The sequence below is a fragment of the Pteropus alecto genome, unplaced genomic scaffold, assembly GCF_000325575.1.
Source record: "Pteropus alecto unplaced genomic scaffold, ASM32557v1 scaffold110, whole genome shotgun sequence".
Classification (NCBI taxonomy): domain Eukaryota; kingdom Metazoa; phylum Chordata; class Mammalia; order Chiroptera; family Pteropodidae; genus Pteropus; species Pteropus alecto.
Window position 1 is genome coordinate 1474369 of NW_006431920.1, and position 27755 is coordinate 1502123.

At 48.5% G+C, this 27755-nt stretch overlaps 1 protein-coding gene across 8 annotated transcripts in view; it reads right to left on the minus strand.

Moving 5' to 3' along the window:
- Nucleotides 1-27755, minus strand: part of ARMC9 (armadillo repeat containing 9) — a 122408-nt gene that overhangs the window by 19587 nt on the left and 75066 nt on the right. For 6 of the 8 annotated variants that reach the window (XM_025043209.1, XM_025043210.1, XM_025043211.1 and 3 more), the window contains exon 18: nucleotides 23414-23469. In XM_025043209.1, the coding sequence (XP_024898977.1) occupies nucleotides 23414-23469 (56 nt within the window). Of the gene's footprint in view, nucleotides 1-19169; nucleotides 20451-20747; nucleotides 20878-22944; nucleotides 23207-23413; nucleotides 23470-27755 lie in introns of those variants that run through there. The other 2 variants (XM_025043214.1, XM_025043215.1) reach the window with 2 other exon arrangements.

Below are 27755 nucleotides of genomic sequence, written 5' to 3' on the forward strand. Positions count from 1 at the left end.
TTCCCACCCCCTGCAAGGACTTCGAGATCACGCTGTCCTTTGCAGGTTAAATGATAAAGGTCAGCACAGAACAGGCGAGACCTTGTCACGAGGAGGGAGCTGGCTGTGGAAGCGAGGAAGGGGGAGGGATGGGCGGGCCCTGCAGGAAGCGGGCAGTCCAAGTGCTGGCCCGGTCTCCAGCCATCACACCTTGGTGGCAATGGTCCCTGAGATTGTCTAAACAATCCTTCCCGATTCCTTGATCACTCAACAACTTGTAACCTATAATTTGGCTCCTCTAAACCTGCCAACAGGAAGAGGAAGCTCTACTCTGCAAATGTGAGTATCCGCCCTGTCTTTATTTTCCTACCGATTTCTAGTCATTCCGGATGCCCCAGTCTTTTGTGAAGTTGATTTAGCTGAATCTGAAGGTTCCAGCTTCCAGGAGGATTGCCTCTGGGTAGGGCTGGCGCAGGGGGTGCAGCCACGTCCCTTCGGGGCCTTTTTAGGATACAGACAGTCAGCATCACCTGCTATCACGAGACGGTGTCACCCTAGGATGGGCTGTCTTAAGAAAAGGGGATTCGACTTATTCTAGGTGGTCCCCAAAGGCAGGCCAGACCAGCAGACTAAGAGGCAGGTTCCAGACCAACCCAGAGCCTCTTCTGACAATCGGCCTGTCCTACTGGTGGCACAAGCTGCCGAGGAGCCATTACTGCCGCCAGGGTACATCTGGGAGCAGTCACGTGACACCCTCTTGTCACAGAACCTCGAGGAGCCCACCTTACATGTCCACGGCACTCCATACCTCACCTCTCACGACGACCCAGTGGACCCTCTCATTACCCCGATTTTGTCTGAGGTGGAAACCGAGCCTGAGAGAAGAGACAAGCCCACCGTGACAGCCAGGCCTTGGGGCTTGGGGCAGCCCCTTTCTGCCCAGGTCTTTTTGACTCAGCCACTTGGGGCCTCGCGGAGAAGCCCGTTTCTGAGGAGGTTCGGGCTGCACTGACCGGGTCTTCTGAAGCCCGAGGGGGAGTCCCCGGGGCCTGGTTGAGACTGAGGTGAAGAGGAAGGCCACAGCAGCAAGCTGCAGTCCGCGGGCCCCTGGATCACTCAACAACGTGTAACCTATGACACCAGGTTCACGGTGTCCTGCTCCACCCGCCACAGCCAGGGCAGCTACCTTCTCCTTCTGTGGCCTCACCTGAGCAGGCAGCTCTGCCAAGTGCGAGCGTACCCATCATCCTGAAATTTCACTCGGGGTCCCTTAGAGGTGATGCCATCTGTGAGGCCCCACCTGAGGTCAGCTCTGGGACAGCTAGGTAAGACTTACACCGCGGCCCCGGCTTAGAGTTCCGCGCACTAAAATACCAACCCCTTAGTGATCAAGCAGTGCGTGCAGTATATATTATCACAGGAAAGGGGCTGCTCCTTGCGGACAAAAGCAGCGGGCTCTGTGGTCAGAGTGAGTGGCAGGGCGCTCTGGGCAGCGGGGTAGTATTTCAGTTCCTTTCCAGGGGGGTGAAGCCTTACAGGCACCAGCTGGAAACGGGCAAATAAATGATAATTTCACAGAGGAACTGGTGATATACCACTTCCCTGCCAGGATGGAATATAAAACGTTAGGAAACAAAGCAAACGTCCACATTCCATTTCAGTGAAAACTAAATGGTCTGTGGCAACCCTCAGCCAATGCTGGCAGAAGTATTTCTTTATCCTGGACGACAGGTACACATGCAAGACACTCACCTGCAAACCAAGCTGTACCTATGCGAACCAGCAATCACAAGTAAAAGCTTGTTTAGTAACTTGTTCAAAACGAGTTAGTTAAGAGACACACTGAAATATTTATTCAATTTTGTTTTTTTTTAGTTAAAACAAGTCGAAGTTTTTTATTAGAAGTACTTTATAGTTAAATTTATTGGTAATCGATAGGCCTTCCCTAACCTCCAAAACACAGGACAAGTTCTGCATTTGGTCTCTAACGGACATGACCCTTCAACCAAAGTCAACTTGCAGGCGCAGGCCACCATGATCCCACCTGGAGACTCCGCCAACTCTGCCAGTTCCTCTGCTGGTGGAACACAGGCGAAGACTAATGGGGCTCTCAGGTTCTTGGTTAAGAAAGCTGGGTGCTGAGGCTCTTCTCTGGGCAGACATGATTCTTGTCAGTGCCGAGGTTTCTCGGTGCAGCAAAAGAGATCACCTCGCTGACTCCCTTAAAATCGTGACTGACTGACGAAGGGAATTTCTTAAGTTCTCTGATTTTAAGAAGCCATAGACGGGATAGATATAAACAAGTCACCATCACAGTTTGTCGGTGAAACACTAAGATTGGTAAAAAGGAAATGAAGGTGTCGTTAGCCCTCCCGAAATATAAGGAGCAAAGGTAAGTGAGCTGGACCGCGTGAGCTGGAAAGTGCGATTTACGGAGGAGAAGCGAGGGCGTAACTCAGTGCCGTTTGCCCGTTTCCAGCAATGCCTGGGAAGCCACGCGCAGAGGCGCAGAGGGAGACGCGGGAAGGTGCAGGATTGCGCTAGCTGTGGTGGGAAGTGCACACAGAGCGCCTGCCGAGAACGCAGGCACCTGTCTCACTGTCTCAGCTGGTGCCAAGTGGACTAGGACAACAGAGGATGTACGAGACCTTTCTGAAACGGGCAAACCCAGGACACATTCGGTGATAATTCCGGCTGCAGCATTCCGTCTGGGAGGCAGGCGACTGCTTTCCACGCACTTCCCTCCATGTAAGTGGAAAGAATTCCACTCAGCTCACTCAAGTGCAAGCAGCTGAGGGGGGTGACGAGTCCCAGCGCCTGAGGGCCCAGCGTGAGAACGTGAGAACGGAGCATTCGCCCTCCACTTCACTCGCTTTTCCGGGCTGCCTGGGAATTCCAAATGAAACGTATTTTGAAAGCTACTTTGTGAAGCAAGGAGGTGATGGATAAGGAAATGCTTTAAGAAGAAATGCCTCATTGGGGTGGGTTTTTAAATACCATTGTTGGAAGGAATTTTACTAAAATTACTGGTCTTTATGTGCTTCAGCATCAGATTACCGAAGGCAGAGCTTAGTGATAAGTGATTATTTCAAGAAATTAAGAATGCCTCATAAAAAAGGCACTTGAGCTGAGATGAATTTAGATGTTCTCATACGAAGCTTCCCCATAGCAGCCTGGTGATCTTATGACACTACAAGATTCTTAACTGGAGGCTTTAGATACATAATACTCCAGACAAACCAGATTCTAAGCAATTGGCCCAAAAACAAAACTAAGGTTAACTACTAAATGCATTTGAAAACTCAGATTCTTACAGATATAATGCAGAGGGAAGAATGTATTCAAGTGGTTTTACCTATGACAAGTGAAAGTATCGAGTGTGTTTTCCACTTGAAATAACTGTAAGACTTCTACCAGCAGTTTAAATTTGAGACACCTTAGAACACTGAATTGTAAATCCCCCTCTTTGTAAAACCAGGGCAAAAACACTCCACCTGGGAGAGAAAGGGTGGACCAGGTGACCAGGCAGGCGGAGTGGCTGACATGTTCCCTCCCCCAGGGGAGTGGGCCCGTCCGCTTTGTGCGGCTTTCTGGGAGTGTGTACCCAGGACTGAGGATGGAGCCGGGCCTGACTCCCCGAGGCTGCAGCGTGATGCTGAGTTGTTCCAGCCAGCGGCTCCCCCATCCACGAAACACACAGGGGAGCGAGGCTGGCCCACCGAGCAGCCCGGGTCAGTAACTGACCACACGACAGAAACCCGAAGGCGTGTGAGCGTCACGTCCCCGACCTTCTAACCTACTGCTCGTTCTGTCCATTTGCTTCTTCTGCAGTCTAAGTGCAAACAGCAAGGTACATGGCGAGGACTTCAAAGCTGCTCTGGGAAAAGCCGAGCTTCTTAAAATATGTAATATACAGAATCGGAGGAGACGTGGAGGCTCCATGGGACCAGAAGTGACAGACAGTGGAGAGTTTCTGCGGGACAGAGAGAGGACGTCGACATCATAGCAGTGACCAGACGCCGTGCCTTGTACAGGCCAGAGGACCTCAGGCACCCTGAATCATGGTCCCTTCTGAACAGGGGTCACAGGAGTGTGATCAGAGGATCAACAGACCGGAGGACCTCGGGCACCCTGAATCATGGTCCCTTCTGAACAGGAGTGTGGGGTCACAGGAGTGTGATCAGAGGATCAACAGACCCAGGGACCAAGTCTGGGTGTGTCCCCTAACCCAGAGTGGGTCAGGGTGAGGCTGGCTAACAAGAAACTACCACTCAAGCGAGAACCACAAACACACCCTGATAGGTGAAGGTATTTTCTTCCTTGCCAGCAAGAATGTCACAAGGAAAAAACTACTATTCAATAAACCACACATATTTTGAAATAATGTTTAGATGGACTTCAAAGTCCTCACAAGTTCTTTATGAAACAGATTCGAAAAGTAAGAATTTGTCAGTGTTTCTTAAGCTCCTGGGGAGGGGGTTGGGGAACAGGGTGGAAGGAATTTGAATTCGGTTTTTCAGGGAAAACCTCGCAAGCCAGCCATTATTGAAGGGTGCCCTGGGAGCAGCCTCCCTCCCCTCCTTCTACCTGCAGAGGGTCCGGATTCCCTTCTCCCTGCTCCCCACCCCCAGCTCCATCCTGGCCACCCTGGCCTTGGCCCCAGCCCTGGCCAGCACGCGAGGTGCCTCTGCGCCAGCAGACTGTGGTTTGCATCCCCCTAGACTGCCTCTAGGTTACGGCGATGATGTTAAACTCAACGCTAACGTGCATCGAGGCTGTGCGAGCACTGTACAGGGATCATTTCATTCTGCCCTCACAGTCACCTGACTAAATGGGTATTTGTATTCTTACTTTACAGATGAGAACACGGAGGCCTAAAGAGGTTAACCGACTTGCCCAAGGCCACACAGCGACTATGTGGTGGGGCAGGACTCACACCCAAGCAGTCCGATTACTGGACCACTTTCTAGGGATTCAGATGCAACCACTCATCGTTTCAACATTCAGCAGATATTTGTCATTTCCTAGGGTCTCTGGGGGGTATACAGGGATCTGTTCTCTGTTGCCTTGGACTTGGAATGAAGACAGCACACATGATCAAATACATACATGACATGAGACAAGAATTTGATCTGAGACCCCAGTGAGCTGCAATAAGCTGACCTGCCAAAGAGATGTCCATCAGGGATGAAGGCAGCATCCTAGCCTTGCTGCCGGCGCCCGCCCCGCTGTCCCGGACTGGACTATTCCGCACAGCTCCGGGAGAAGGAGCGAGTGGAAACTTCTGCACGGACAGAAGGAAGCGGAGGGGACTATTGTTTTCTGTGTGTCCGTTACGTGCTGCAGATTAACTAATTCATCCCCAAATCGATGTGATGATTATTTAATCCGCATTTTCATAGCGGAAGAAACAACTAGCGATGTGAAAAAAAATACAGGGGTAGACTGGGCTCTCGCTGAGTGGGGCTTCGAGCCCCGCCGCCGGCAATCCAACTTTATTAGGTGGCGGGGGGCAAAGACATGTTTTTAAAAGTGTCATGTGAAAGTATATGTAAGTGGTTCGGCCACCTTGGGGAGCGATTTGGCAGAATCCAGTAAAGATGAGACCCTCGTGCCCCGTGACTCAGCAATTCGAGGTACCAGGCGTGTACCTCAGAGAAGCGCTCACCCGTGTTTACGGGCAGAGAGGCTCTTTGCTGCACCGGGAAAAACAGGAGCAACTTGCTGTCTCTCAGAAAGGAACGGGTAAAACACGGTGGCAGTTACACGGGTGAACCTGGGCCCGAGTATCAGTATGAATACAGCTCTGACATGCCACGCTGAACGAAAACAGCAAGTCGGTAAATGAATCATGTCGCATTGTGCCATTTATGTAAAAATACAAGCGATAAAACTAAGTGTATATTGTTTATGGAAGCATAAAGATATTATAAAAGCACAGAATCCTCTGTGGCATTTACACCAACTTCAGGACAGTGATTAATTCTGGGGAGGGCGGGGTGGCAGAAGGATGTAGGCACAGATCCAGTGCTTCTGTTTTATTATTTTCTGAATTTTCTGGAATTTAGAAATTAAGTGATCGCGTCCCTGCATGACCCGAGCTCTGCTTGAGGAAGATGGTCTGGTGGCCACGTGCGGGACAGGCTGGGAAGGGAACAGACTGAGGCTGGGCAATCAGTAGAGAGGGGAGACGAGGCATAAGCCAGGATGTGGAGCCAAAAAGGAAATGAAGGGGAAGATGAAAGCGACTTTCAGAATGATGAGCCACAGTCTGGAAGACCATGACACAGCATGAGGGAGAAGGAACAAGCACAGATCACTTCACGGTTTAAAGATGGGGGCCTGGCACGAGCAGGCAACTGACTAACCTTGCGGTTTTGGCTGGTGCCCACCTGCAGTTCAGATCCACTTACTGAACGTGTCCCGTGTGTTAGACACTGAGCTGAGTGCTGCCCTAGCTCACGGCAGTTAGGAATTGGCCCATTTAGAGAAACCGAGGCTCGTACATGGCAGAGTCAGGATCCAACTGGGGTCCCTGATTCTAAGGGGGTGATGTTTGGCTGAGTGAAGTCAAAGGCCTCCTCGGCCTAGAAATTCCTGAGGTCCACAGGCGACCTGGTCCCAGTGTCGCAAAGCGCAGTTCACGCCCACACAGGAATGACAAGGCCCGTCAGTGACTTACCGAATTCGCTGGTAGTTTTATTTTTCACCGTGAAACAGTGAATTGGCACTCTGAGTGATCACTTAATACAAAAGGAGCGATAATGTCACTTCTCACTTAGTACCTTCTTACAGCTTCCCTCCTTTCTCAGACTAAAAGCTAATATCCTTCCTCCCGGAGGCCCCAGGCGATCTGACCTTGACTGTCTCCTTGACCCCACATCCTGTTTCACTTCTCGCTGCTCCTAGAACTCCCAAGTACGCTCTACCTCAGGGCCTTGCGTGTGCTGCCACGTCTACCACGCGCTCACTCCCTCATGCCCTTCCCTACTTTGCCCTTCAAGGCACATGCCACCATTTGACATACTATATTGCCAATTCCTTATTTGTTTAAGGTCTGCTTTCTTCCGACAGAATATCTATTTTGCTTATGGCTATATCCCCAGGGCCTAAAACAGTGCCTGACCCTGCCGGCTTCTGGCATGATGAACACAGAGTGGGTCAGGCGAGTCCCCTCTCCAGAAATCAAGAACACGATGTGATAAATTCATTAAAAACAATCATTTCAGGACCAACGGCAGGCAACTTGAGAAGTGCTTGCTCACTGGGAAAGCACGACCACAATGAGGCGAAAACGGTGCGTTTCTGGTCTGGCTGGCTGGGCGAGCTCCCATCTATTTCAGGCAGTAAAACCCACAGCTTTACTGGCTGAGGACAAGTGACAGGGCAGCTAGAAACCGAAGGGGGGGGCGGTATCGGGAAGCAAGAGAGCCACGCAAGAGGTAATAAAATCCCACCACTTCTCACCCTAAGGCACAGACGCTCGCGGAAACCCCACGGGGCCCACAGGACATTACATGCTTGGGGAAACATGCAAACGTTCTGCGCCTTTAAATGCATTCCTCAAACTACACGCAGCTCAAGTGGCAGGAGGAGGGAACCGCACTAGCTTGAGGTCTGTAAACCTAATCTCTGCCCCGATCTCTGACAGTGAAACTACACAGGGAAACCCTCAGGGTGGGGTACAGCAGAGACATCCTGGCTGCCTAAACGCAGTGGAGAGAGAGATTTCACACTTAAGAGACCAGGCAAGCGAACTGCTTACTAAAACAAACAAAATGCCGCCCCTCGGGGGAACACAGCATGATCCAGAATCACTGCAACATTATCTACAATGCCTGCTTTTTGAGATGGGGCGAAGGAACAGAGGAGTGTGATGAGCACTCAGGAAAGACTCGAGTAGCCAGCAGAACTAGCTCAGGGTGGGCCCAGAAGTTGGACTGAGTAGACAAAGACTTCGACACAGATATTACCAAAATGTTTAAAGCTTCAAAGAGAAATGTACTCAACGGTTCACAGAAAATATACTGAAAATAAGTGAAAAACAGGAAATGTCAACGGGGAAATGGACACTAGAAAAAGAAACCAAATGGAAATTCTAGAGCTGAAAGTACAAGAACTGAGACGAAAAATTCAGCAGATGCGCTCAGCAGCAGATAGGGGACGGCAGAAGCATCGGTTAAGCGGAAGACGGATCAGCAGAAAGCAACGGGCTCGAAGAACAGGGAGAAGACACGACGCATTGAAGACAAATCTTCAGAACGAGCCTCAGAGATCTTTTTGACAACATCAAGAATTGTAATATATGTATAATTGGATTTCGAGGAGGAGAGGAGAGGGAAAGGGGCAAAAAAAAAAAAAAACTTGAATAAATAATGTAAGGACACTTCCCAAATTTGGTGAAAAACTGTAACTTATAGACCCAAGAAGCTCAACAAATCCTAAAAATGATACATATAAAGACATCCACACTTAGGCATAGCATAAGCACACTGCTGAGAGCCAAAGATAAGGAGATAAGCTTACTAATAAGAAAAATACAAGGAAACAATGATAAGTGATAAATAATAGCTGAATTCTTATCAAAAACAATGGAAGCCAAAAGACAGCGGAGTGACTTATTCAGAGTGTTCGAGAGAAAAGCCTGTTGACCAAGAGGCCTCCAGCCAGTGAAAACATCCAGCGAAAGTATCCTTCAGACATGAAAGTGAAATGGAGACAATTCTAGATTTTAAAAAGTGAGAGAATTTAATTGTTAAAAGACCTAAGTTACCAGAAATGCTAAAAGCGGTGTTTTTCGGGCAAAAGGAAAGTGACGTCAGATGATAACCTCACACAGGAAGACATGGAGAGCGCGGGAGATGGTCGATGCGTGGGTGGACACACACAGATCGTCTTTACCCACGTTTCCTAAAGACAGCTGACTATTTAAAGCAAAGGCTTGTGGCGCTGGTTTGGTGATAAACACAGACGCAGCGTCAACGGCCACAGCAGCACAAGGAGGAACAGAAACGCGGTGGTGCTGGTGTGAAGGTCGTTTGTTTCACCAGGAGCTCGAAGTGGACGGTGACAAGTAACAGACACGTCCCTAGAGCCAGCTTAAGAAGAAAAAGGCAGACGCCGCTAAAAAGCTGAGTGTTTAAAATGGTCCAGTGAAAATATTTGTTTACTACCAAAGAAAGAACAGAGGAACAGACAGCTGAGATAAACAGCAAACAGCGAACAGCAGAATTAAACTCAGCCATGTCGATAATTACACTAACTGTGCATGAATATTAAACAAACTTGGAGAAGAACGAAGTTGGAGGACTCGTGTTTCAAAATGTACTGTAAAGCTATAGCAGTTAAGATCCTGTGATAGCAGCATAAAGACAGACATAGAGATCAAGAGAGGAGAAACGAGAGTCCAGAAATAAGTGCTTACATTTACGATGAATTAATTTCCTTACGGAGGTACCATCTGACAAAGGAATTCAACGGATCAAAGCACAGTCTTTTCAACAAATGGTACTGGGGCAACTGGGTATTTGCATGCAAAAAGATAAATTTAGATCCTTACCTCATACCATATACGAAAATTAACTAAAAATGATCCTAAAACTAAATTAAAGGCTAAACATATAAAACCCTCAGAGGGAAACATCTTTGCAATGTTGGTTTAGGCCAACGGTTGTCAACTGGGGGTAATTCTGCCTCCCAGGGGACATTTAGCAATGTCTGGAAACATTTTTGGTTGTCACAGCTTTGGAGTGGGGTGGATGCTACTGGCATCCAGTGGGTAGAGTCTGGGGATGCTGTTAAACATCCCATAATTCACAGAATTATCTGGCCCCAAATGGCAATAGTGGGCCTGATAAACTCTGGGTTGGGCCAAGAGTTCTTAGATACAACAACGAAAGCACAAGCCATAAAAGAAAAAAAGAAGATACATAAGACTTTATCCAAATAAAAAACTTTTGAGTTTCAAAAACCACCATTAAGAAAATGAGAAGTCAAGGCTCACATTGGGAGAAAATGTTTGCAAACCACATATCAGAACAAGGACTGGTGTCTGGGACATCTGAAGAACTCGCACGACTCAATAAGACGACGACAAACAAGCCCGGTTTAAAAAATGGGCAAAATACTTGAATAGATATTTCACCACAGAAGATACACAAATAGCTAGTGTTACGGGTTGAAACTGTGTACCCCTAAAAGATATGTTGAAGTCCTAATCCCCACTACCTCAGAAGGTGACCTTGATTGGAATAGGGTTTTTGCAGATGTAATTAGTTAAGATGAGCTCCTACTGGAGTCAGGTGAGGCCTCAATCTAATATGAGTGGTGTCCTTATAAGAAGATGACCGGTGTCCTTATAAGAAGATAATGCAAAGACATATTAGGTGAGAATGCCATGTGACAAGAGAGGCAGAGACTGGAGTTACACAGGGACAAGCCAAGGCCTGCCAAGGGCTGCCAGCAACACCAGGAGCCAAGAGAAAGGCATGGGACAGATTCTCTCCTAGTGCACTAAGACAGCACAGCCCTGCCCACACCTTAATTGTGGACTTCTAGCTTCCAGAACTGTGAGACAATAAGCCACCCAGTTCGTAGCACTTTGTTACAAGAACCCTGGAAATCTAATACGGCCAGCAAACATATAAAGAGATGCTCAACATCATTAGTTGTTAGAGAAACACAAATTTAAAACACAATGTAATATCACTTCACACCTGCCAGGACAGCTATAACTGAAACGACAGACAACAGCAAACTTCAGAGAGGATGTGGATAAACTGGCATCTTCACAGTTACTAGTGGGAATATAAAAATGGGTAGAGCCACTCTGGAAAAGAGTTTATCCATTTCTTTAAAAGTTAAACATAAATTTGCTATACCCTCCTCCCCAGGAATTCCTGGGTAACTAACCCACCAGAAATGAAAACGGACGAGCACACAAAGACTTGTGCGCAAGTGTTCGTAGCTGCGTTGTTTAAAACAGTCACAAAAGTGGAAACGGTGCAAATCGTTTCAACCAGTGAACGGACAAAAACTGGTTTATCCATATGATGGACTAATACTCAGTAGTGCAGAGAAATGGACTCTACCGCTACATGCTCCAACACGCTTAATCCTCAAAAACATCATACTCAACAAAAGCCGCCAGATGCAAAAGACTACGTACCATGTGAAATGGTCAGAAGAGGCAGACCTAGAGAGAGAACAGATTACTCGTTGCTTTGGGCCTGGTGGGCAAGGGAAGGGCCGACAGGGACTGGCTATGACGTGTGTCAAGGACCTGAACCATGGGGATAGCACTGCAACTCTGTACATGTACTAACAGTCCCTGAAATGCACACTTAAAACAGGTGAATTTTATGGTACGTAAATTAGACCTCAAAGAAACTACTTACACGTGTAAGTGCACTAAATAAACACTCCAGTCAAAGGCAGAGATTGTCAGAACAGATGAACAAAAAAAAAAGCAGTCCAGCTGTCTGCTGTCTACAAGAGAAGCACTTTGAATTCAAAGACACGGACGGGGTGGTAGTAAAAGGATGGAAAAAGATATACTGAGCCACGTATGTAGCAAGCTCAGGAGAGCCGGAGGGGCTGTATTAACAGCAGACACACGAAATGCACCAGGAACACGACAGAGGCACGGAGGGCATGTCATCACGATACAGGGTCAACTCTGTGGGATGACGGAGTGATTACAAATATATATGCTGAGGACAAAAGAACTCCAACACAGACGAAGCAACGCAGAGCGCGGGAAGGAGAAATTAGCGAATCTACAATTATAATCGGAAGCTGCTATGTTCCTCTCTCAGTAACTGGTAGGACGAGGAAACGGAAATCCGTAAGGATATAGAGGCGTCCCTGGCCTATGATGGGTGCTCGATCAATATCTCAAGTCAATGAGTTCTCGCTAAGTCCGTTTGGTAAGATTCTTCTAGCACGATCGACCTGGGTCAAGGAGGAGGAAACAAAAAAGCCGCTTGCCGGCCGAGCACGAACTGCACGGTCCCGGCACTGTGCTCAGGCTCTACACGGGTCGTCGTCATTCACCCCCTGCCTGGATGTTGGAAAAAGATAAAGCTGCTGAATCGCGGAGTGAGGGCCGACCCTGGTAAGGGATTCTGACGGACGTAGGTGCTTGGCCTTTGCCCCTTGGCAAGGTCGAGATGGTAACGGATATCAATTTAGATGGCTAGAGCTCTAACTTCAAGTGGAAAAAATATCTTTCTTAGTTTTTTGTCTTTTTTGGGGAGGAACCACCGAATGTTACTTTGTTTTGCATGCAAAGGTTATCTTAAAATGCTGTCTTCTGAGATGACTCTCACTGTGGCGGCTTCACAGCCGCGGGCTCCTTCCCGGCTAGCACCCCTTGGCAGTGTGGTCGGCCGGCTTCCTACCCCCTTCAGGCTGGGCTGGCCGTGACTCTGACTAATAGGATGTGGCAGAAGTGGGGCCCTGAGACTTCCGGGGCCTCAAGGGGCCCGAGGGGGTGCTGGCCCCACCCTCTTGGCAACTCAGTGACAATGGTGCTGTGAAAATGCCCAGCACACCCACCGGAGGACAGAGGCCACGTGTAAGAGGCCCTGCTGCCAGACCATGACGGAGGCCACCGTGGACCTTCCCGCCCAGCTGACCTCCGGCCAGATGCAGCCACAGGAGTGGGTCTGGGTGAAACCAGCCGAGGACCTGATCAGCTGACACACAGAACGGGGAGGAGGAGACTTGCTTTTTTAAGCCACCAAGATTTGGGGTGGTTTGTACCAGTTGGCAAAGGCTAAGTGGTTCACGTACAGGCACCACCCTGAGCGAATGAGCCAGACGCAGAGGACATCATCCTGTATGATGCCATTTATACAAATTTCAAAAACAGGGCGAGAACTTAAGGGGGGGCTTCAGCCATGGGGGTTCTGATGACCTGGTGGTGCTCATACAGCCCTGTGCACCCTGGGAGGAGTCTCTGGGGCACGATCAGGTGACTCCGCCTGCTGACATTCCTTTGGAGGAGTTCTCTGCACAGAGGAGCTCTCGGGGCTGCTGCACAAGGTCCTGCCACGGGCTTTTACTCGGTGCTCGCCCGTCGACAACCAGCGTGGGCCGTGACGGCTCGGTAGTGGGGCGCCCTGGGGAACAAAGTGGACACTACCCCTGCCCTCGTGGCACCTGCAGTTCACTAGTGGAGAATAAAAGGTAGTGCGAATAAGCAGCAGCTAAAAAAAAAAGACGAATCAATCATGAAAGGTAAAATCAAAATAAATGCCAAAAAGTAGCGCACGATCGGCTGCTAAATGAGCTGCATCCACCAACTCCCTGCAGCGTGCCGCCCACACAGCAACGGGAGCTTTCACTCTGCTTCCGGTGTTTCCTATTTCAGGAGAACTCACTCGGCTTCTCCCTTTGAACGTCTGACTTACACCTGTGTGACTACTCTTGGCAGCAGATCGCAGCTGAAGTCTCACACATCGCCATGACCAACAACTGCTTGATGAATGTCTATTTCGTAGTTCCTGCCATTCTGCAAAATCGAGTGTGATGCATTGGTCACTCTGCCTACTATTAACAGACAACTGCTGTCTGATACAGCGGATATAGTCAATATTTTATATACCATAGGGCACACAGAATTTAGATACCACCTGGCTCAGTTTGAGTCCTTACAAGTCACAGTGATGTAAGCAAGGGCCTCGCCAACTGCCCGGAGCACAGATGTCTTCAGTTCTGAAGACGGAAGGGTCGGCAGGCCGTGCCCTCCTCCCGAGACTAAGACGTCAAGCGTTTCATCTTTGAACGCCATGTCATAGAGATTCGACTGGGTGAGCAGAAACAGGTTTATTACATAAAAAATTGTAAAATGAAATAAGGTAGAATGCACTTAAGTACAAAAAATAGGTAAAAATCAGAAATATATATGTCTCACTCCAAAAAAGTACTATTATTCCAAAAATCTGTGATAACAGGAAGAAGCCATGCACTGCTTTGGTATTTATAAAAAAAAAAAAATGAGATAAGTTTGCTGTAGAACATTGGTCAACCATTTCTGCATCTGTTCCCATGGAAACCAATGTTGGACAAATAAGGTTTGTGAATGCCTGAGAATCATGAGATGTCTCCGAGCCCTCACCTTGTTTTGAGCCATCCAACGTCTGTTTCCATAGAAACCAGAGTGGAAACGGGGGCAGTGGCCATGAGTCAGCCTGTTGGGTGGTTCGTTGAAGCCAAGGTCAGACTGCACAGGAGCGGTGTTGTAGAAATAAACGAATTTAGAAAAAAAGCAAAAGCCTTAATTGGTAACAGTCGTTTTTTTATGGACGTGGTTAAATAATGGAAAGGCCCAGCAAGTAACACAGACATAAGGCAGACGATTCTCTGCCAATTAGGTAACGGAATTAGAAGTGAATCTGCACTGCGCCGAGCAAGCTGACCACAGCGGGGCCGGGCGGAGGTGACGAAGTGCCGCTGGCGCTCTGTCCGCGCACCTGAGGCAGCTTCGGGTGGGTGGACCAGCTCACAGGTTACATATGAAGGTGGCCGAAGAGGAAGGAGGCCATGGCCCAAGCGCTCGACAGCACGCCTGGGTCTGTGGGACGCGGGGGCAGCCGGTCAGGAACCGACTGGGTTCTAGGCCCCAGCATCTTCCGTTCCAGCCAGATAAGAGTATGTGCTGCCCGTGTACAATCCAGCCCCCTCCAAGCCTGTGCTCCCTGTTTTTGTTAAAGGCATCACCATCCTGCCAGCTTTCTAAGGTCCAAGGTTCCAGCCTTCGGTTCCTAATGACATGCCCTGTTAGTTACCATTCCCAGCCGGTTTTACCTCCGGAGCGGGCCCTGCCATAGGCAAAGAGGAGCATCATCCCGCCCCAACACGCAGCAGGAGGGAGAGCAGGCACACAGGTTCTCACGCCAGCCCGAGTGTGAATCTCGGTTCCACCAATGACCGCCCCTGGAACCTTGAGAAAGTTCCCGAAGCTCTCTAAACTCTGGTTTTCTCATCTATAAAATAGGGCTATTAACGGAACCCATTTGACCGAGTGGGTAAGTGCGTGGATGCCTGTAAAGCTCCCGGCCGTCCCACACCCAGTAAGCACTGCTAAGCTTTCCGGATCTCAGTTAACTGGAATTCTGACTGACGCAGGCAGGATGAACCTCCCCAAGGCACAGCTCTGCTCACACCCAGCCCGGGCCCACAAATACTCGGTGACTCTCCATTTTCTGCAGTTTGGCTCACTGCAAATCACCCTTCCAGCTTTTTAGCCCATTTCTCCCCACCGGATGCCCCTAGCTCAGGCTAAAGTGAGCCATCCTTGCTTGGTGTCAGGCCCGTGCTCTCGGCTCATGCCGCCTTGGCCACTGAGATCGGGAACCTCGCAGCTCAAACACTCTCTTACATGCTAAGTGTTAAAATAAAACTTCCTTTGGAAAGAGCTTCGGCCTTTATCAGCTGGGGTGAATGTGAAGGGGATCAATGTGAATCTTGTCACCAGATGATAAGGTGTGAGGATGGCAGTAACTGTCCCCGCCTGGCACCCGGGCAGCAGAGGGCATGAAGGAAGTAGGAAAAATCACAGGGAAGGTTCGAGGCCGTGCGAGGTCCCCGGAGCTCCTTTATGCTCGCAGAGCCCATTCAGGGGGAAAAGGGAGATGAGGCTAGAAGTGCGGCAGGGCCAGGCTGTGGGAGCCTCGTGGATTAACTGTGTCTTTTATTTTCTCTATTTTGATGCTTTGACATCTCAAGTCTTCCTGACCCTGGAGGCCTGTCTGTCCCAGGTTGGCCAGTTCCTGGAGATAATAACTCACTGGGGAGCACACCTTTCAAATGCAAACCAACCAGTCCAGAGTCCACACTCTAACCAGCAGACTCACAGTCCAGGCCATTGTCCGCCAGCCCCAGTCAGCCCGGGGCCAGGTACTCCCAGAGCTAGGGACAGCCGCTATGCCCAGAGCCCAGAAACTATTCAAACTTACCAGCCATAAACCAGCTTAGCCTGTCCCGCCCTCTCCTTCCCCGGAAACCAATGTGGCACAGGCTCTTGGCCACCTAGCCCTTCTCTCTCTGCCTCCTGAGGACCCTGGCGCTTCCCTGCAGAGCCCCCAGGGTGTGGCCCCCAGGGTGTGGGCCCCTCTGCCCCTTAGGAACTGGAAGTAAAAAACTCTCTTTTCAAAGACAATTGTCTTCTGACCTGTGAGCCTACTGAACGTTGATTTCTATTAAGACACTCTATTTTGAAATACCTGAGGCCATATTCTGATCTAAAGCTCCTCACGGCGTGCTTCTGCCCAGGCCCTGAGTACGACGGGCCACCAGGTGTAGAAGCACCGGCACTTAATGTGGCTCCGCACGGCCAGGCATGGTGAGCCTGAAGCTGACGACAGCGGTGATGCTGATGACGATGACAGAATCGTGGTGGTGACAGTGGGCGCTAACATTCACCAGGGGCTCACAATGTCCCAGGAACAGGGCCAAGCGTCCGGATGCCAGTCATCCCTTAGTGATGCCAGACGGACTGCGATGTCACAGAGGCCAGAATCGTTCTGCTGCCCGAAGCTGCCCTTTCTTTGGATAATACTCTTTCTACCCAGGGCCTTGTTTTGCTAAACGCATCTGAAGAGACCATTATATTAAGTTCCACCTTGAAAAATCGATGATATGGAATTTTTTTTTAAAGGAACAAGACCCAGTTCTCTGCTTGCTACATTGATGCTTTAGGAAATATGGTTAAAAATATAAAACGTCTGGCCTTCCTGTGTCACAGTCGACCACCCGAGAGGGTCACTGGGGTCGTTTCCTGCAGCCACCTCGGGGGTCAACCCGCCAGTCATCCTCCTCCCTGTACCAGCTTCACTCCCTCAGGAGAATACGTGCGCGTGTGATGCTGGGCCCCGTGGGGTGGGTGGAGGCAGAACTGGCGAGAAAAAACAAAATGAAACTAATTCCAGCCCCTAGGAGAAGATGAAAAACCCTCTTATCCATTATATGAACTCAGAGTACATTTTCATACCCAGACTCATAAACACCATAGAAAACAAAACTGTAAACCAGTGGTTCTCAAAGTGTGGTCTGGGGAACCTGTGACGGCTCAAGACCCATTTAGGGGGCCTGTGAAATCTAAACCATGTTCGCAAAAATATGTTATTTTATATACCATATGTATTTACCATAATTATAAACTATAAATACAAAATTACTTTAATGTATTTAATTACATTATTTTTCACTCCTTATAATATAGTGAAGTTTTCTAGAGGCTACATGTGACGACATCACTCTGATAGCTAGTTTAATGTATGTTTGAATATTCTTGTGTTCTCTAGATTTTCATAACTAAGTTTGCTCTCAGTACATCTATTTTGTTTATATCTACTATAACAGATATGCTTCCTTCTCACCCAATAAATTGTTATTTTGAAATCTTGAAGTTTTCCTTTTCCTAATCAGAAACTGGCTAAAAGTACACTTACTGTTTTATTTTTAGAATTTAAAAAAACAAAACAAAAACTTAGTCCTAAGTTTTAAAATTTTCTCTAAAACTTTAAAAACTTAAGACTCGTTTATTCTAAAATAAAAGATAAAAGAAAATTTGTTTATAATATCTTTTCTCATATTTTTAAGGATGGATCACTGGCTTAAAAAACAGCTCAGAGGACTCACTTTCTCCACTCGTATAAGCCATTAATATGGAAAGATGTTGAAAAAAATGAAAGAACTTATCAGAAAGTTCTCTGACTCATGGAAGGGAGGAATCTATTCAAGCGAGGAAGTGCAAATAAGGAATATAAATATGACGGAAGCTATCTTCCCCTCAGTTTTATAGACGTCAATAATTTATCTTACTGGGTCTTATGTAACAGTACATATTTGAATAGTATTATATGCCAATTACATTGAGGTATAATTTTGAGACCAATTATTCAGATGCTAAAGAAAAAGGATTTGAATATTTTAAACATAGACGTGATGAATTCTTTAAAAGTGAAAAATGGAGAATTTGTTGTAACCTTTCAAACTAGATTTAAGAGCCACTGAAGCTGCATGATGGGTATACAAGAACTCTCTGGATTATTTTTTTCTATAAATCCTAAATTATCCCGTCCTACAAAAAAAAATGATTAAAAAAACAAAGCCACGGAAGCAGCTCGAAGGGCAAGTTAGCGCTGTGCCTTGGTTGAAGAAACACGCGCACCAGCTTCGTGCAGCTGACGCTGCTGAGTGCCTGCCGCGTGGGGAGGAAGAAAGAGAGATCACGGCGTGTGCTACTTTCCGATAACACAGCAGCGCGTTGCATGAAGACGAAGCGGCAAACGCGAATGCGAGTGAACATCTCATCTGCAGAAGTATGCCTGGACTTGCTCTTGGCGTTGTACTCATCAGAGATCTTCCATGGAAATGCTTGGTGACAAACACAAGCCAGGCTAGCCGAAATACTCATCGTCGTGACTTTCCTGGTTTGTGCTGAGACAATGGCACTGCCATCTGCTCTGACGGCACAAAGGCAGCGGAGGGTTAGACCGCTGCTGCCTGAGCGTCGTCAGCCAGGGCGATGCTCCCGAACTCCGGGAGCAGTCGCCATGTTCCCCACTGCCACCAGAGAGATGAATGACAGGCAGACAGATGATAGAGAGATGACCGGGTTTCATCTAACAATGTCACTGAAGAAGGAGCGGGAATTAACTTTTTAAATCTTGACTCTTGCGGTCCGTTTTTAAAAAACATTCTGCGGAACGAAATGGGATGTATGCGAAGGTTATCTAGAGGAAAAGTGTTTATGAAATTATCTGAGCTGCAAGCTGAACGAGGCACTTTTTTCAAAGAACACCACACGGTGAGGAGAGAAAGTGGATGTGAGGATTCAACTATTTTCTAAGGCAGACGTTAAAGAGATTTGCAAAAATAAAATGTGATGCTGCTATTGTTCTTAAATTCTTTCTATTAATAAGCAAAATACACATTAATTTTTAAGAGTGTAAAAGTGTCCTGAAACCAATAATGTGAGAATAGTTACTCTGAACCTTAAATATTATATATATTTTCTATGCCTAGAATAGACTACATGTAAAATTCAGCGTTAAGGGAAACCTTAGTCAGAACAAAAATCCCAGAGGCTGTAAAAGAAAAGCCAACATAATTCAATATAGTTATCTTTTAAAAATTTTTTAAAGATTTAAGGCAGAAGAGTTTATAAAAAATCAAGTCAATAAATATATCTTTAAAATATTTGCAATGGAGGAGAAAAAGGGTCAGTATCTGTAATATACAGAGAATTCATACAAATTGATGTGAAGAGACAAATACATTTTAAAAAAAGGAGAAGGGATATGAATAGGAAATTACAGCGGAGGAATCCAAATACCCCACGAAGCAAACACAAAGACATTCAAACTCACTACTCAATGGAGATGCAAAATCAAAAGAAAGAGGAGATAGCACGTTGCCGCCATTAGACTGGCAGAAAGAAAGAGTATTCTCTGAGTATTCGGGCACTTCCTGTGTCCCTCATAGTCATGAACCGGTAATTCATTCTCTATCATTTGCTCTTTGTGTATTCCTTATAAGAGACAAGGCGGCGCAGCGGCTAACAGTGTGGACTGCCGAGTCGGACCGCCTGGCTTTGACTCCCGGTGCCATCACTTACTTAGCTGTGTGAACTGGGCAAGCGATCTTCTCCCCCTCAGTTTCCCCATCTGTGAAACGGGGCTAACAGCAGCACCTACCACGGGGCTGTGGTGAGGAGCAGACGGGTGAAGACACGTGAGGCGCCCAGAGCAGCGCCTGGCACTTGGTGCTGCTCCACCAGTGTGGGCAGCGTGACCGGGCTGTTATCACCTCGCCCATCTAGACTTAAACGCTCGGAGGTGTTTTCAACCATCAATACTCTTGGATTTCTTTTGCCGACCTTTCCCATTATTTCCTGGAACAGTGTTATTTCAAGATCTTCAGATATTTGTTGGGTAAATAAATGAATGACTCTTAGATGTGAGAAGTCCCTAGAGAAGGAAATCGCTGAGCATGACTGTCATTTAACATGACGACGGGCAAGTAAAAGTCCATGGCTGATTTCACCTGGCATTTAAACCTATTTTGTTAAGAGGGAAGACTATTTGCCTTAAAATCAGGCCTCTAGAATAGTACAGGAAGGCCTTTCCTCCCCATTTACAAAGATGAGCCTGACACAAGGAACACAGTCTTAGGAGGTCATAAGCAAACATGAGTCATTTGAAGTGAGGACATTCCAGAGCCTTGTGACACACCATCAGCCCTTTGGGAACATATAACATATATTCGACATAAAAATAAATTGTATTAAAAAACACATTTCTTCAAAGCACTAGATGAGATGCACTCGAACCCTTAACTTGTAGTTGTCACTCGCCCGTTCTCTTGTGTGTCCTGTGCAAGCTTATCTAATGATGCTTTTAACTCTCTGGAGGTTGTCAGGGGTCTGCAGTCTCACAGGCTAAGCGAGTATAACACGCAACCTAGAAAAGGACGAAAACACCTGCCCGATGCCATCTTTTCCCTCCTCCTGCACGTGCCGCTTCTCCCTCTCGGCTGGATCCCTCCCAACAGCATTTAACCAACACGCTTAGGTCTCTCTCAAATTAAAAAACAACACAACACAAAACAAAAATGCCCAACTCTCTTCCCTTGCTCTTGGCCAGACTGGTGGGGAGAGCTGTAAATGCTCATCAGCTCCATCCCGTTCCCTCGCCCCACGTGCTCCTCCGCCGCTCCGGCTTCTGCCCCGTTAGTCTACGAAAACGCCCAGCACTGACCTCTGTCCTCTAAGCACACGTGTAATTCATAAGGATGTGCGTAGATGTGTTTAGTTTTCTGAAACAGACTCATACTGTTCACATTACTTTTCAATTTCCTTTTTCCATTTGACATTATATCCTGGACAGTCTCCGAGTCAGGAAAAAAAAAACAAAAAACTTAAATTTTTAATTCTGGCATGTAAATGTACGTGTCTTCAGACATAACTAAGTGTTAACAAGCAGAAAAAGTCATTACATTTTTAGAAATTGGAGGAGAAAATGAGGATTTGCGCCTGGGGGTCCTCTCGCGAGTTGCCAGCGAAGCGGGATGAGGAGCGGCCGAAGTGGCCAGAGCGCAGATGTCGGCCCGGGCGGCACGAAGCGAGCGTAACCGCGCCAGGCCCCGGCCTCGCGCCGGCAGGACCGTCGTGTCTTCAGAGGCACCGAGCAGCCAGCTGAAAACGACGGCTCCGCTATCGGTGTTTTGGGTCTAAATAGTAAATTTTAAAAGTATTTTACGTTGCTAGGCAAGATGACGCGTGACTCTAAGACCTCGAGAGTAATTCTGCTGCCGCCTTCGAAGCTGGCACCTTGGGAAGTGATACTCGTGTTCCAACAACGGCGCCACTTGCTCAAACGATTTTTGGAAAATCTCCTTTAGTCGGAGCATTTTTCACTGTCTTGTTTCTTTGCGATTTTAAAAGGCAGTTTTAAAAGTTAACACCCGGCCTTGGAGAAAGCTGAGTGAGACACAGACACGCTCAGCCTGCCCAGGGCGCCCTCGCCGATGCCTGCCGCGCACTATTGGGGTCACGATGGAGGTCGTCCAGGACCTGCCGACCTGAGTTCACCATCAAAAGTCAAGCTATGGCCCCAAAGGACAGATCCTTTCCCCTAGGACTTCCCACCTTCACCCCTTCGAGGACACAAAGGCGGCGTCTCATGCCGTGCCCAGAAGACTGAGTCAGGAGCGGGGCAAACGATGGCCCCTGGGGCCCAGAGGCCTGTTTGGGGGTGTCCCATAAGCTAAGAACGATTTTCACATTTTCAAATATTTGAAAAAATTTTTTAGTGACACATGAAATTCAAGTTTTTAGTGTCCATAAAGTTTCATGGCAATACAGCCATATTCGTCTATTTATGTACTGTGGATGGCCACTTTGCATTAAAATGGCAGATTCGTGGGACTGAAATAGGCTGTGTGGCCCGCAAAGCCTAAAATGTTTACTGTCTTTCTCTTTCCAGAAAAAGTCTGCTGATTCCTGCTCTAAACCAGATTTTACTGCCATTGACTCTCTGGCGACCTCAGGTTGGTCTCCTCCCCTCTCTGGATCCGCCTTTGTAAAAGGTGCGGCCCGGATGCCCCTCTGAGGTCCAGAAGGCGCTTGTCAGACAAGGCTGTGAGCAAGAACACGTGCTGGTGCCACCTACAGCCCACGAAGAAAGTGGCAGGCGGGAGCTGCCCTAGGAGGGCCCGTCACTCACTGGCAGATCTCGGCACAGCTGTACGTTTGGCGGAGGGCTCTTAAATGAGCTCTCGCCCCCATGAACAGAAACCTTTTAAATGGATAGACCACAAGTCCGAATAAAAATACAGCCTCCAGCATTCACTCCCCATGAAGGAGGAGGGATGCAAATCACTTACTACCACAGAGAACCAGAGAGTTCAGCGCATATGTTTTTTCTAGATCTCAGGGAAAAACTATGAAAAGAAGAGGCTTGTCATCTGAAAGTCCACCTAGAGCCCAGAGGTCACCATTCTTCACATCATGTCAGGTGACTCACCCATGTGACTTCTGAACCTTCAGGCTCTAAATAACCAGGCAAGCAGAGTTTCCACAGCCGAGGAAACCCACATCAAAAGGATGCAAATAACAGTGCAGTGGTTAGTTCCCCAGCTCAGAAACAAGCCCCTGGCAGTTGAGCCTCCCGCCCAGTGTCACTATCCCCGAGGAAGACAGCTGGCAGCTCGTAACCCTTCAAAGCAAAACTCTCAGGTTTGAAGAACGGTTATCTTTCAACCTGCCACAAATCCTGAGAGCCACACAGTGTGGCATCCCAGGCTGGCTGCAGCACCCCCGCCAAGGTGCAGCAGACGGTCCCTCAGACACGGCCACCCACAGTCCCCCTGGCCTGACCCTCCTGCTGCTGGGGTCTAACTGAGGTCCCACGGCCTGGCTGCTCTGGTGATGAGCAGTCCCTCAGACACGGCCACCCACAGTCCCCTGGCCTGACCCTCCTGCTGCTGGGGTCTGAGGTCCCACGGCCTGGCTGCTCTGGTGATGAGCCCTGAGCAGGACGCAGACAAAGGGATGCTGAGACTGCAGACCTCGGAGAGGACTGGAAGCTTCCGCGTCTTCCCTCCTGGAGCCCAGCCGCCCGCCGACCGATGAGAAGTCCAGGCCGCACACCTGAACGATCAGCGCTCACGTGGCTCACGTGGACAGAGGCTGTGCCGTGGAGGGCGTGAGGCCAGCCTGGACAGGGAAAGTGGCCACGTGACACCCCCAGTGAGCCCAGCAGAAAACCACCCAGCTGAGCACTAGCCAACCTACGGAACTATAAAAAAAATAACGTGGCAGGGATCAAAATCCTCATTTCCGGAGTCACTTTTCAAGGCAAGGACAAGACTCAGAATCATTTGGCACAAGTTCCCTATGTGGCATCAAGAGCCGCCAACTTACTTCATCATCTTCGTCTTCATCATCGTCAGATTCAAGAACACCATCCGGTAGCTCTTCTATGAGAAAAAAAAAAAAAATAAACAAAATAAACAAAATAAACCCAATGAATAGCTGCAAAAACAGTTGGGAGACTTGGTCAACGAAATCCCTGAGCCACTGCAGAGACGTGCGAAACGCCCGGACGAGAATTAGGTTACGACACAACAATCGTGTTCCTGTCCCATTTCAGCTAGTTTGATGTCGTCCTGAGCAATTTTAAATATCGCTCTCCATTTTTATCAAAAACACAGTAGTGGCAGCATGAGAAAAATTAAAAGCCAACATGTAATTTCAGAGGAATCTAGAGGAGAGTGAGCATCACTGCCAGACACTGCTACAAACTGCCGCTCGTGCGATTTCACTTAACCCTTCCGATGATTTTGCTGACCTTTACCTCCACTTTATGGCACACAGCACATGGAGGCACAGAGAGGATGAGGGGCTTGTTTGCGGTCACACTGCCAGTAAATGACAGAATTGAGATTCAGACCAAATCTAGTTTGAAATCCCATGATTCTTCCACCGAGGACAGGGGGAGGGTCGTGACAGCTCAAGTTCCTGAAGGCTCCTGTGGTGCATTGCTAAATCTTCAGCTTTAACTCGAATGCTCTGATAATACTCAGCACTTCTGGATGATCAGTGTTTACTGACGAATGAATGGCTGACTTGTCTGGGTATCTCTCTCCCCCACTGCACTGGACTGTGAGTCCTTGGGGACGGAGCACCCCATATCCTTTCTGCATCTGCTTTATTCTATCACTCGTTTCTTGAACAGTCGACAGGAAAGTAAAGAAAGCGGGAGGAAAGAGGAAAGGAAGTCACGTAGGACGTAGGAAGAGGAGGAAACCAAAGACCATTCTTGAAGAGACTGGTGGCAGACTCGCCTACACTTAACTAAATCCCCAAACCATTTCCTAGAAAAGGAAACACGGAAACCCCAAGACACCCCCAAACTTCAACGCAGCTTTCCGTCTAAAGGGAAAGACTCCACTGCCGTGGCAGGACACCGACTTCTGTCCCCACCTCCTTGGGGCTTGCATGGCTCCATGCCCATCACGAGCCACGCTGCAGGCATGGAGTCTATTTGGCCTAGAAAGCCGCTCTGCGGACAGGAGGACGTTCTGTCATTCTGCACCTGGGCTGAAGCCTGATCACCTCGCTTCTATTCCCCACTGGCCCGTGAACTGCACGACCCCACTCCATCCTCGATAAAGGGCTTTCAAGCAAGTGGCTTTCAAAATGGAGATGTTGCTAAATTCACCAGTGATAAACCTTCCTTTTCTTTTAGAGTCTTAGACATTTCGGGGGCCACTGGATAGTCCAGCTGCTCTCCCCTCTCTCAAGCCTGCTGGTTCCCACTCATCCTGTCCTGTGAACTCCTCTCCAGGATGACGGGGACGTGAGCTTGGTCCCCAAGCCGTTCCTGGAGTTGTGGCACCCCATAAGGTGCCCTTGCATCGACAGCCCTGCCTTTCCTGAGGCCCCAGCTGGTGAGGCCGGCTCTGCCTTGCTCCTGCCCAGTGACCTGCTAGACCTCCCTGTCCTCTCCTCAGTGACCGGTGAGTGTCCGCTGGTCCCCTAGCTGAGCGCTAGGGTTACTGACAAACTTGCCGTGGTTGCTGGTGGCTGCTCGCCTCTGCCTGTCACATTACCGGGCTGGAGTCTCCCCTCAGGCTTCACCTGAGCAGCCCGACCCGCCTGTGGCTTAGGTCCCCAGGTAGCCAGAAGTCCTGCGCTTGGAGAGGGTTGAGATGGGCCTGAATGTATGAAAACCCTCGTACGTGTTTTCGTGTTCACTAAGAGATCAGTGCTCTAAATACAGATGGCGGCAATGCCATTTCACGTATCTTAAACTAGCAAACGGCTAATTCCTACTCTGCTATTAATTTCCACCCGAGGATGAAGAGGGGACTGGACAGAAACTGTCCAGCTCTCCTTCTTCTAGGCTCCATCACGATGCTGGTGGGTTGATTTTGACGTGATGCTGATGACGCATATGCTAAGGTATTTGTGTGTGTATGTCTGCTCCTCCATCCAAATAAATGTTCAGTGACTTTCTAGTTCTGTTTCAAAGTAGCAGACTCCTGGGTATTCACCTCTGGACCTACCATTGTCCTGTGGATACAGAATAACTTAGATACTTGAGATAAAAAAAGAAATACTTTAGATACTCTTTATTTAAATTGGAACTCACTGAGCTAAGCAGGTATTTCCTAAGCTTTTCCTGAATACACAAGGCTTAAAGCTTTAGCTCTGCTCAGCTAACTTCTTGCCAAAGCACGTCCCCCTACAGAAATGTAAACTGACCCCCCCAACACACACATTCTTTGGCATGCTGCTCTAAGGACCAGTTTTATGTAAGAGAAAGAGATGTTTTATAGCCGGAGAGGGATGGGGCCTCGCCCTGCCTCTTGGCTGCCAGGGAGGTGGTGAGTCTCGATGAGACTGAAACAGAGTCGGCCTTGAAGAAGGTCCCAAGTGCAGCCCTGCAGCTGCAGAGGACCCCTGGCTTGCGAGGGAGGAGTCAGCAGAGCTGGGACCATGGAGCAGAGGGGGAGCATCTCTTCCCCGTATCCCCCACCCTCCCAGATGGCAGTCCAGCCAGAGGAGGTTAGGGAGCAACCTCCACAGGATGGAGGGCAAGGTTTTATTTCGCTTAATTTTGAATATGCCCACCCCGCAGAACGGGGGTTCAGAGTCAGAAACTATGGTGCTGAGGAAAATAAAGTTCTAGTCCTTGCCCACCTGAATTTGGGGTGAATTATACTAGCTCCAGAAAAAGCAGAAGGAAGGATGTTCAAAGGGAAATGGGCCCAGAGTCTGGAGGATGAGTCTCCCAGCTGCTTTCTGGGGACAAGGCGCCCCCGTGACATCTGCGGTCTGCCCCCCGCATCCATTTCTGCATCCATCCCAGGCTACACGGTGGCATTGCCTGGAAGCTTCACACCCTATTTGCTCCTGGGGTTCCCCCAGAGATTCTGGTTTAATTGAGGTGAGGATTTCCAAATCTCCCAGGGGACTGCCCTGTGCAGCTTGGGCCGTGCACCGTGAGCTGGAAGCCGCCTTTGGGCTTCTCCCGGTGCAGGGCTTCTGGCCCCTTCCGCTTGGCCCTGGTCAAGCTGCTGGCTCGGGGTCACGGTAGAGATCGAGAGACTGATGAGCTGCCTTTGTGTGCGGAACGGGATTTGCACACCTGGATTTTCAGAGACGTGGACTGCTGGGTGTCAGAGAAGGGCAGAGAGAAGGACATTAGGGACGAGCTTGGCCCTGGGATGCTGGCAGTGTCAGGTGCCTCTGGCATGTGTACGAGTCAGGTTCAAGGTGTGAGGAGTCCACAGAAAAAGCGAGGAGCTTCCTCACCACCCCAGGTTCCCATCCAAGGCGTCTCACACTGGCCTTTCCTGCTTATTATGGGATGTGGGTTGCCATGGTAATAGAGGAAGCCGAACAGAAAGGGGATCACATCCTTCCACGCTATCGGTTGGCAACATAAGTTTTTCTGGGGTGAATGAACGAAGGCCGGAGGATGACAACATTGTTTACAGCGGTGCTAGAAAGGCTGGCCTGTCACCCTTATCTGACCTAGGACATTCTTCTGAGGCGGGAGATTAGGAGAGGGAAGCCGTGTAAAGGGAGCTCGCGTTGGAGGAGGGCTTCTGTAACTGCCTTTGAATCCTTTTTGCTGACTAGAAGCCCAAAGCGTGATGAGAGATTGTCGATCTCGGGATGATCTGGCCTTAACTGCCTGGTTGAGCCTCTGTCTACGGGTTCACTTGGGCCTCTGGAACGAATGCCAAGAGATGACAATCCCCTCTACGAAAGCCCACGTGTCTTTCTGGCATGTGTGAAAGAGTCAAAAGATAGACCATAGATTCCTGCATCGCACGAACCTGAATTCAGCTGCTTGATGATAAATTCAATCTGGCGGACTGTTTCGGCGTTGCCTTCTTTGATGAAGCAGCGAAGGATGTCTTCCATTCCCTAGAGGGACAGAGAGAGTAGCAGTTAACACTTTAGTGTTTTTGGGGGGAGCCAACAACAGTTCAGTGGGGTGCTTTCAGCTAATCCCTCCAAAATACTTTCTTATACATGCACGATAAAAATCCCTCGGCTCAGTACTAAACATTCCTTTTGTTCGCTTTATCATTCACAGTGAAATTATTTTCTTCTTGATTATCTGAACTAATTATAACGTATTTAGGAAAAAAAAACTTACAAAATTTTAATAAGCATTCCCGTTACATGGTAGAGTTCTTCTCTGCATCGATGAGCAGTTTTGGCAATATGATTTTTTTTTTTTGGT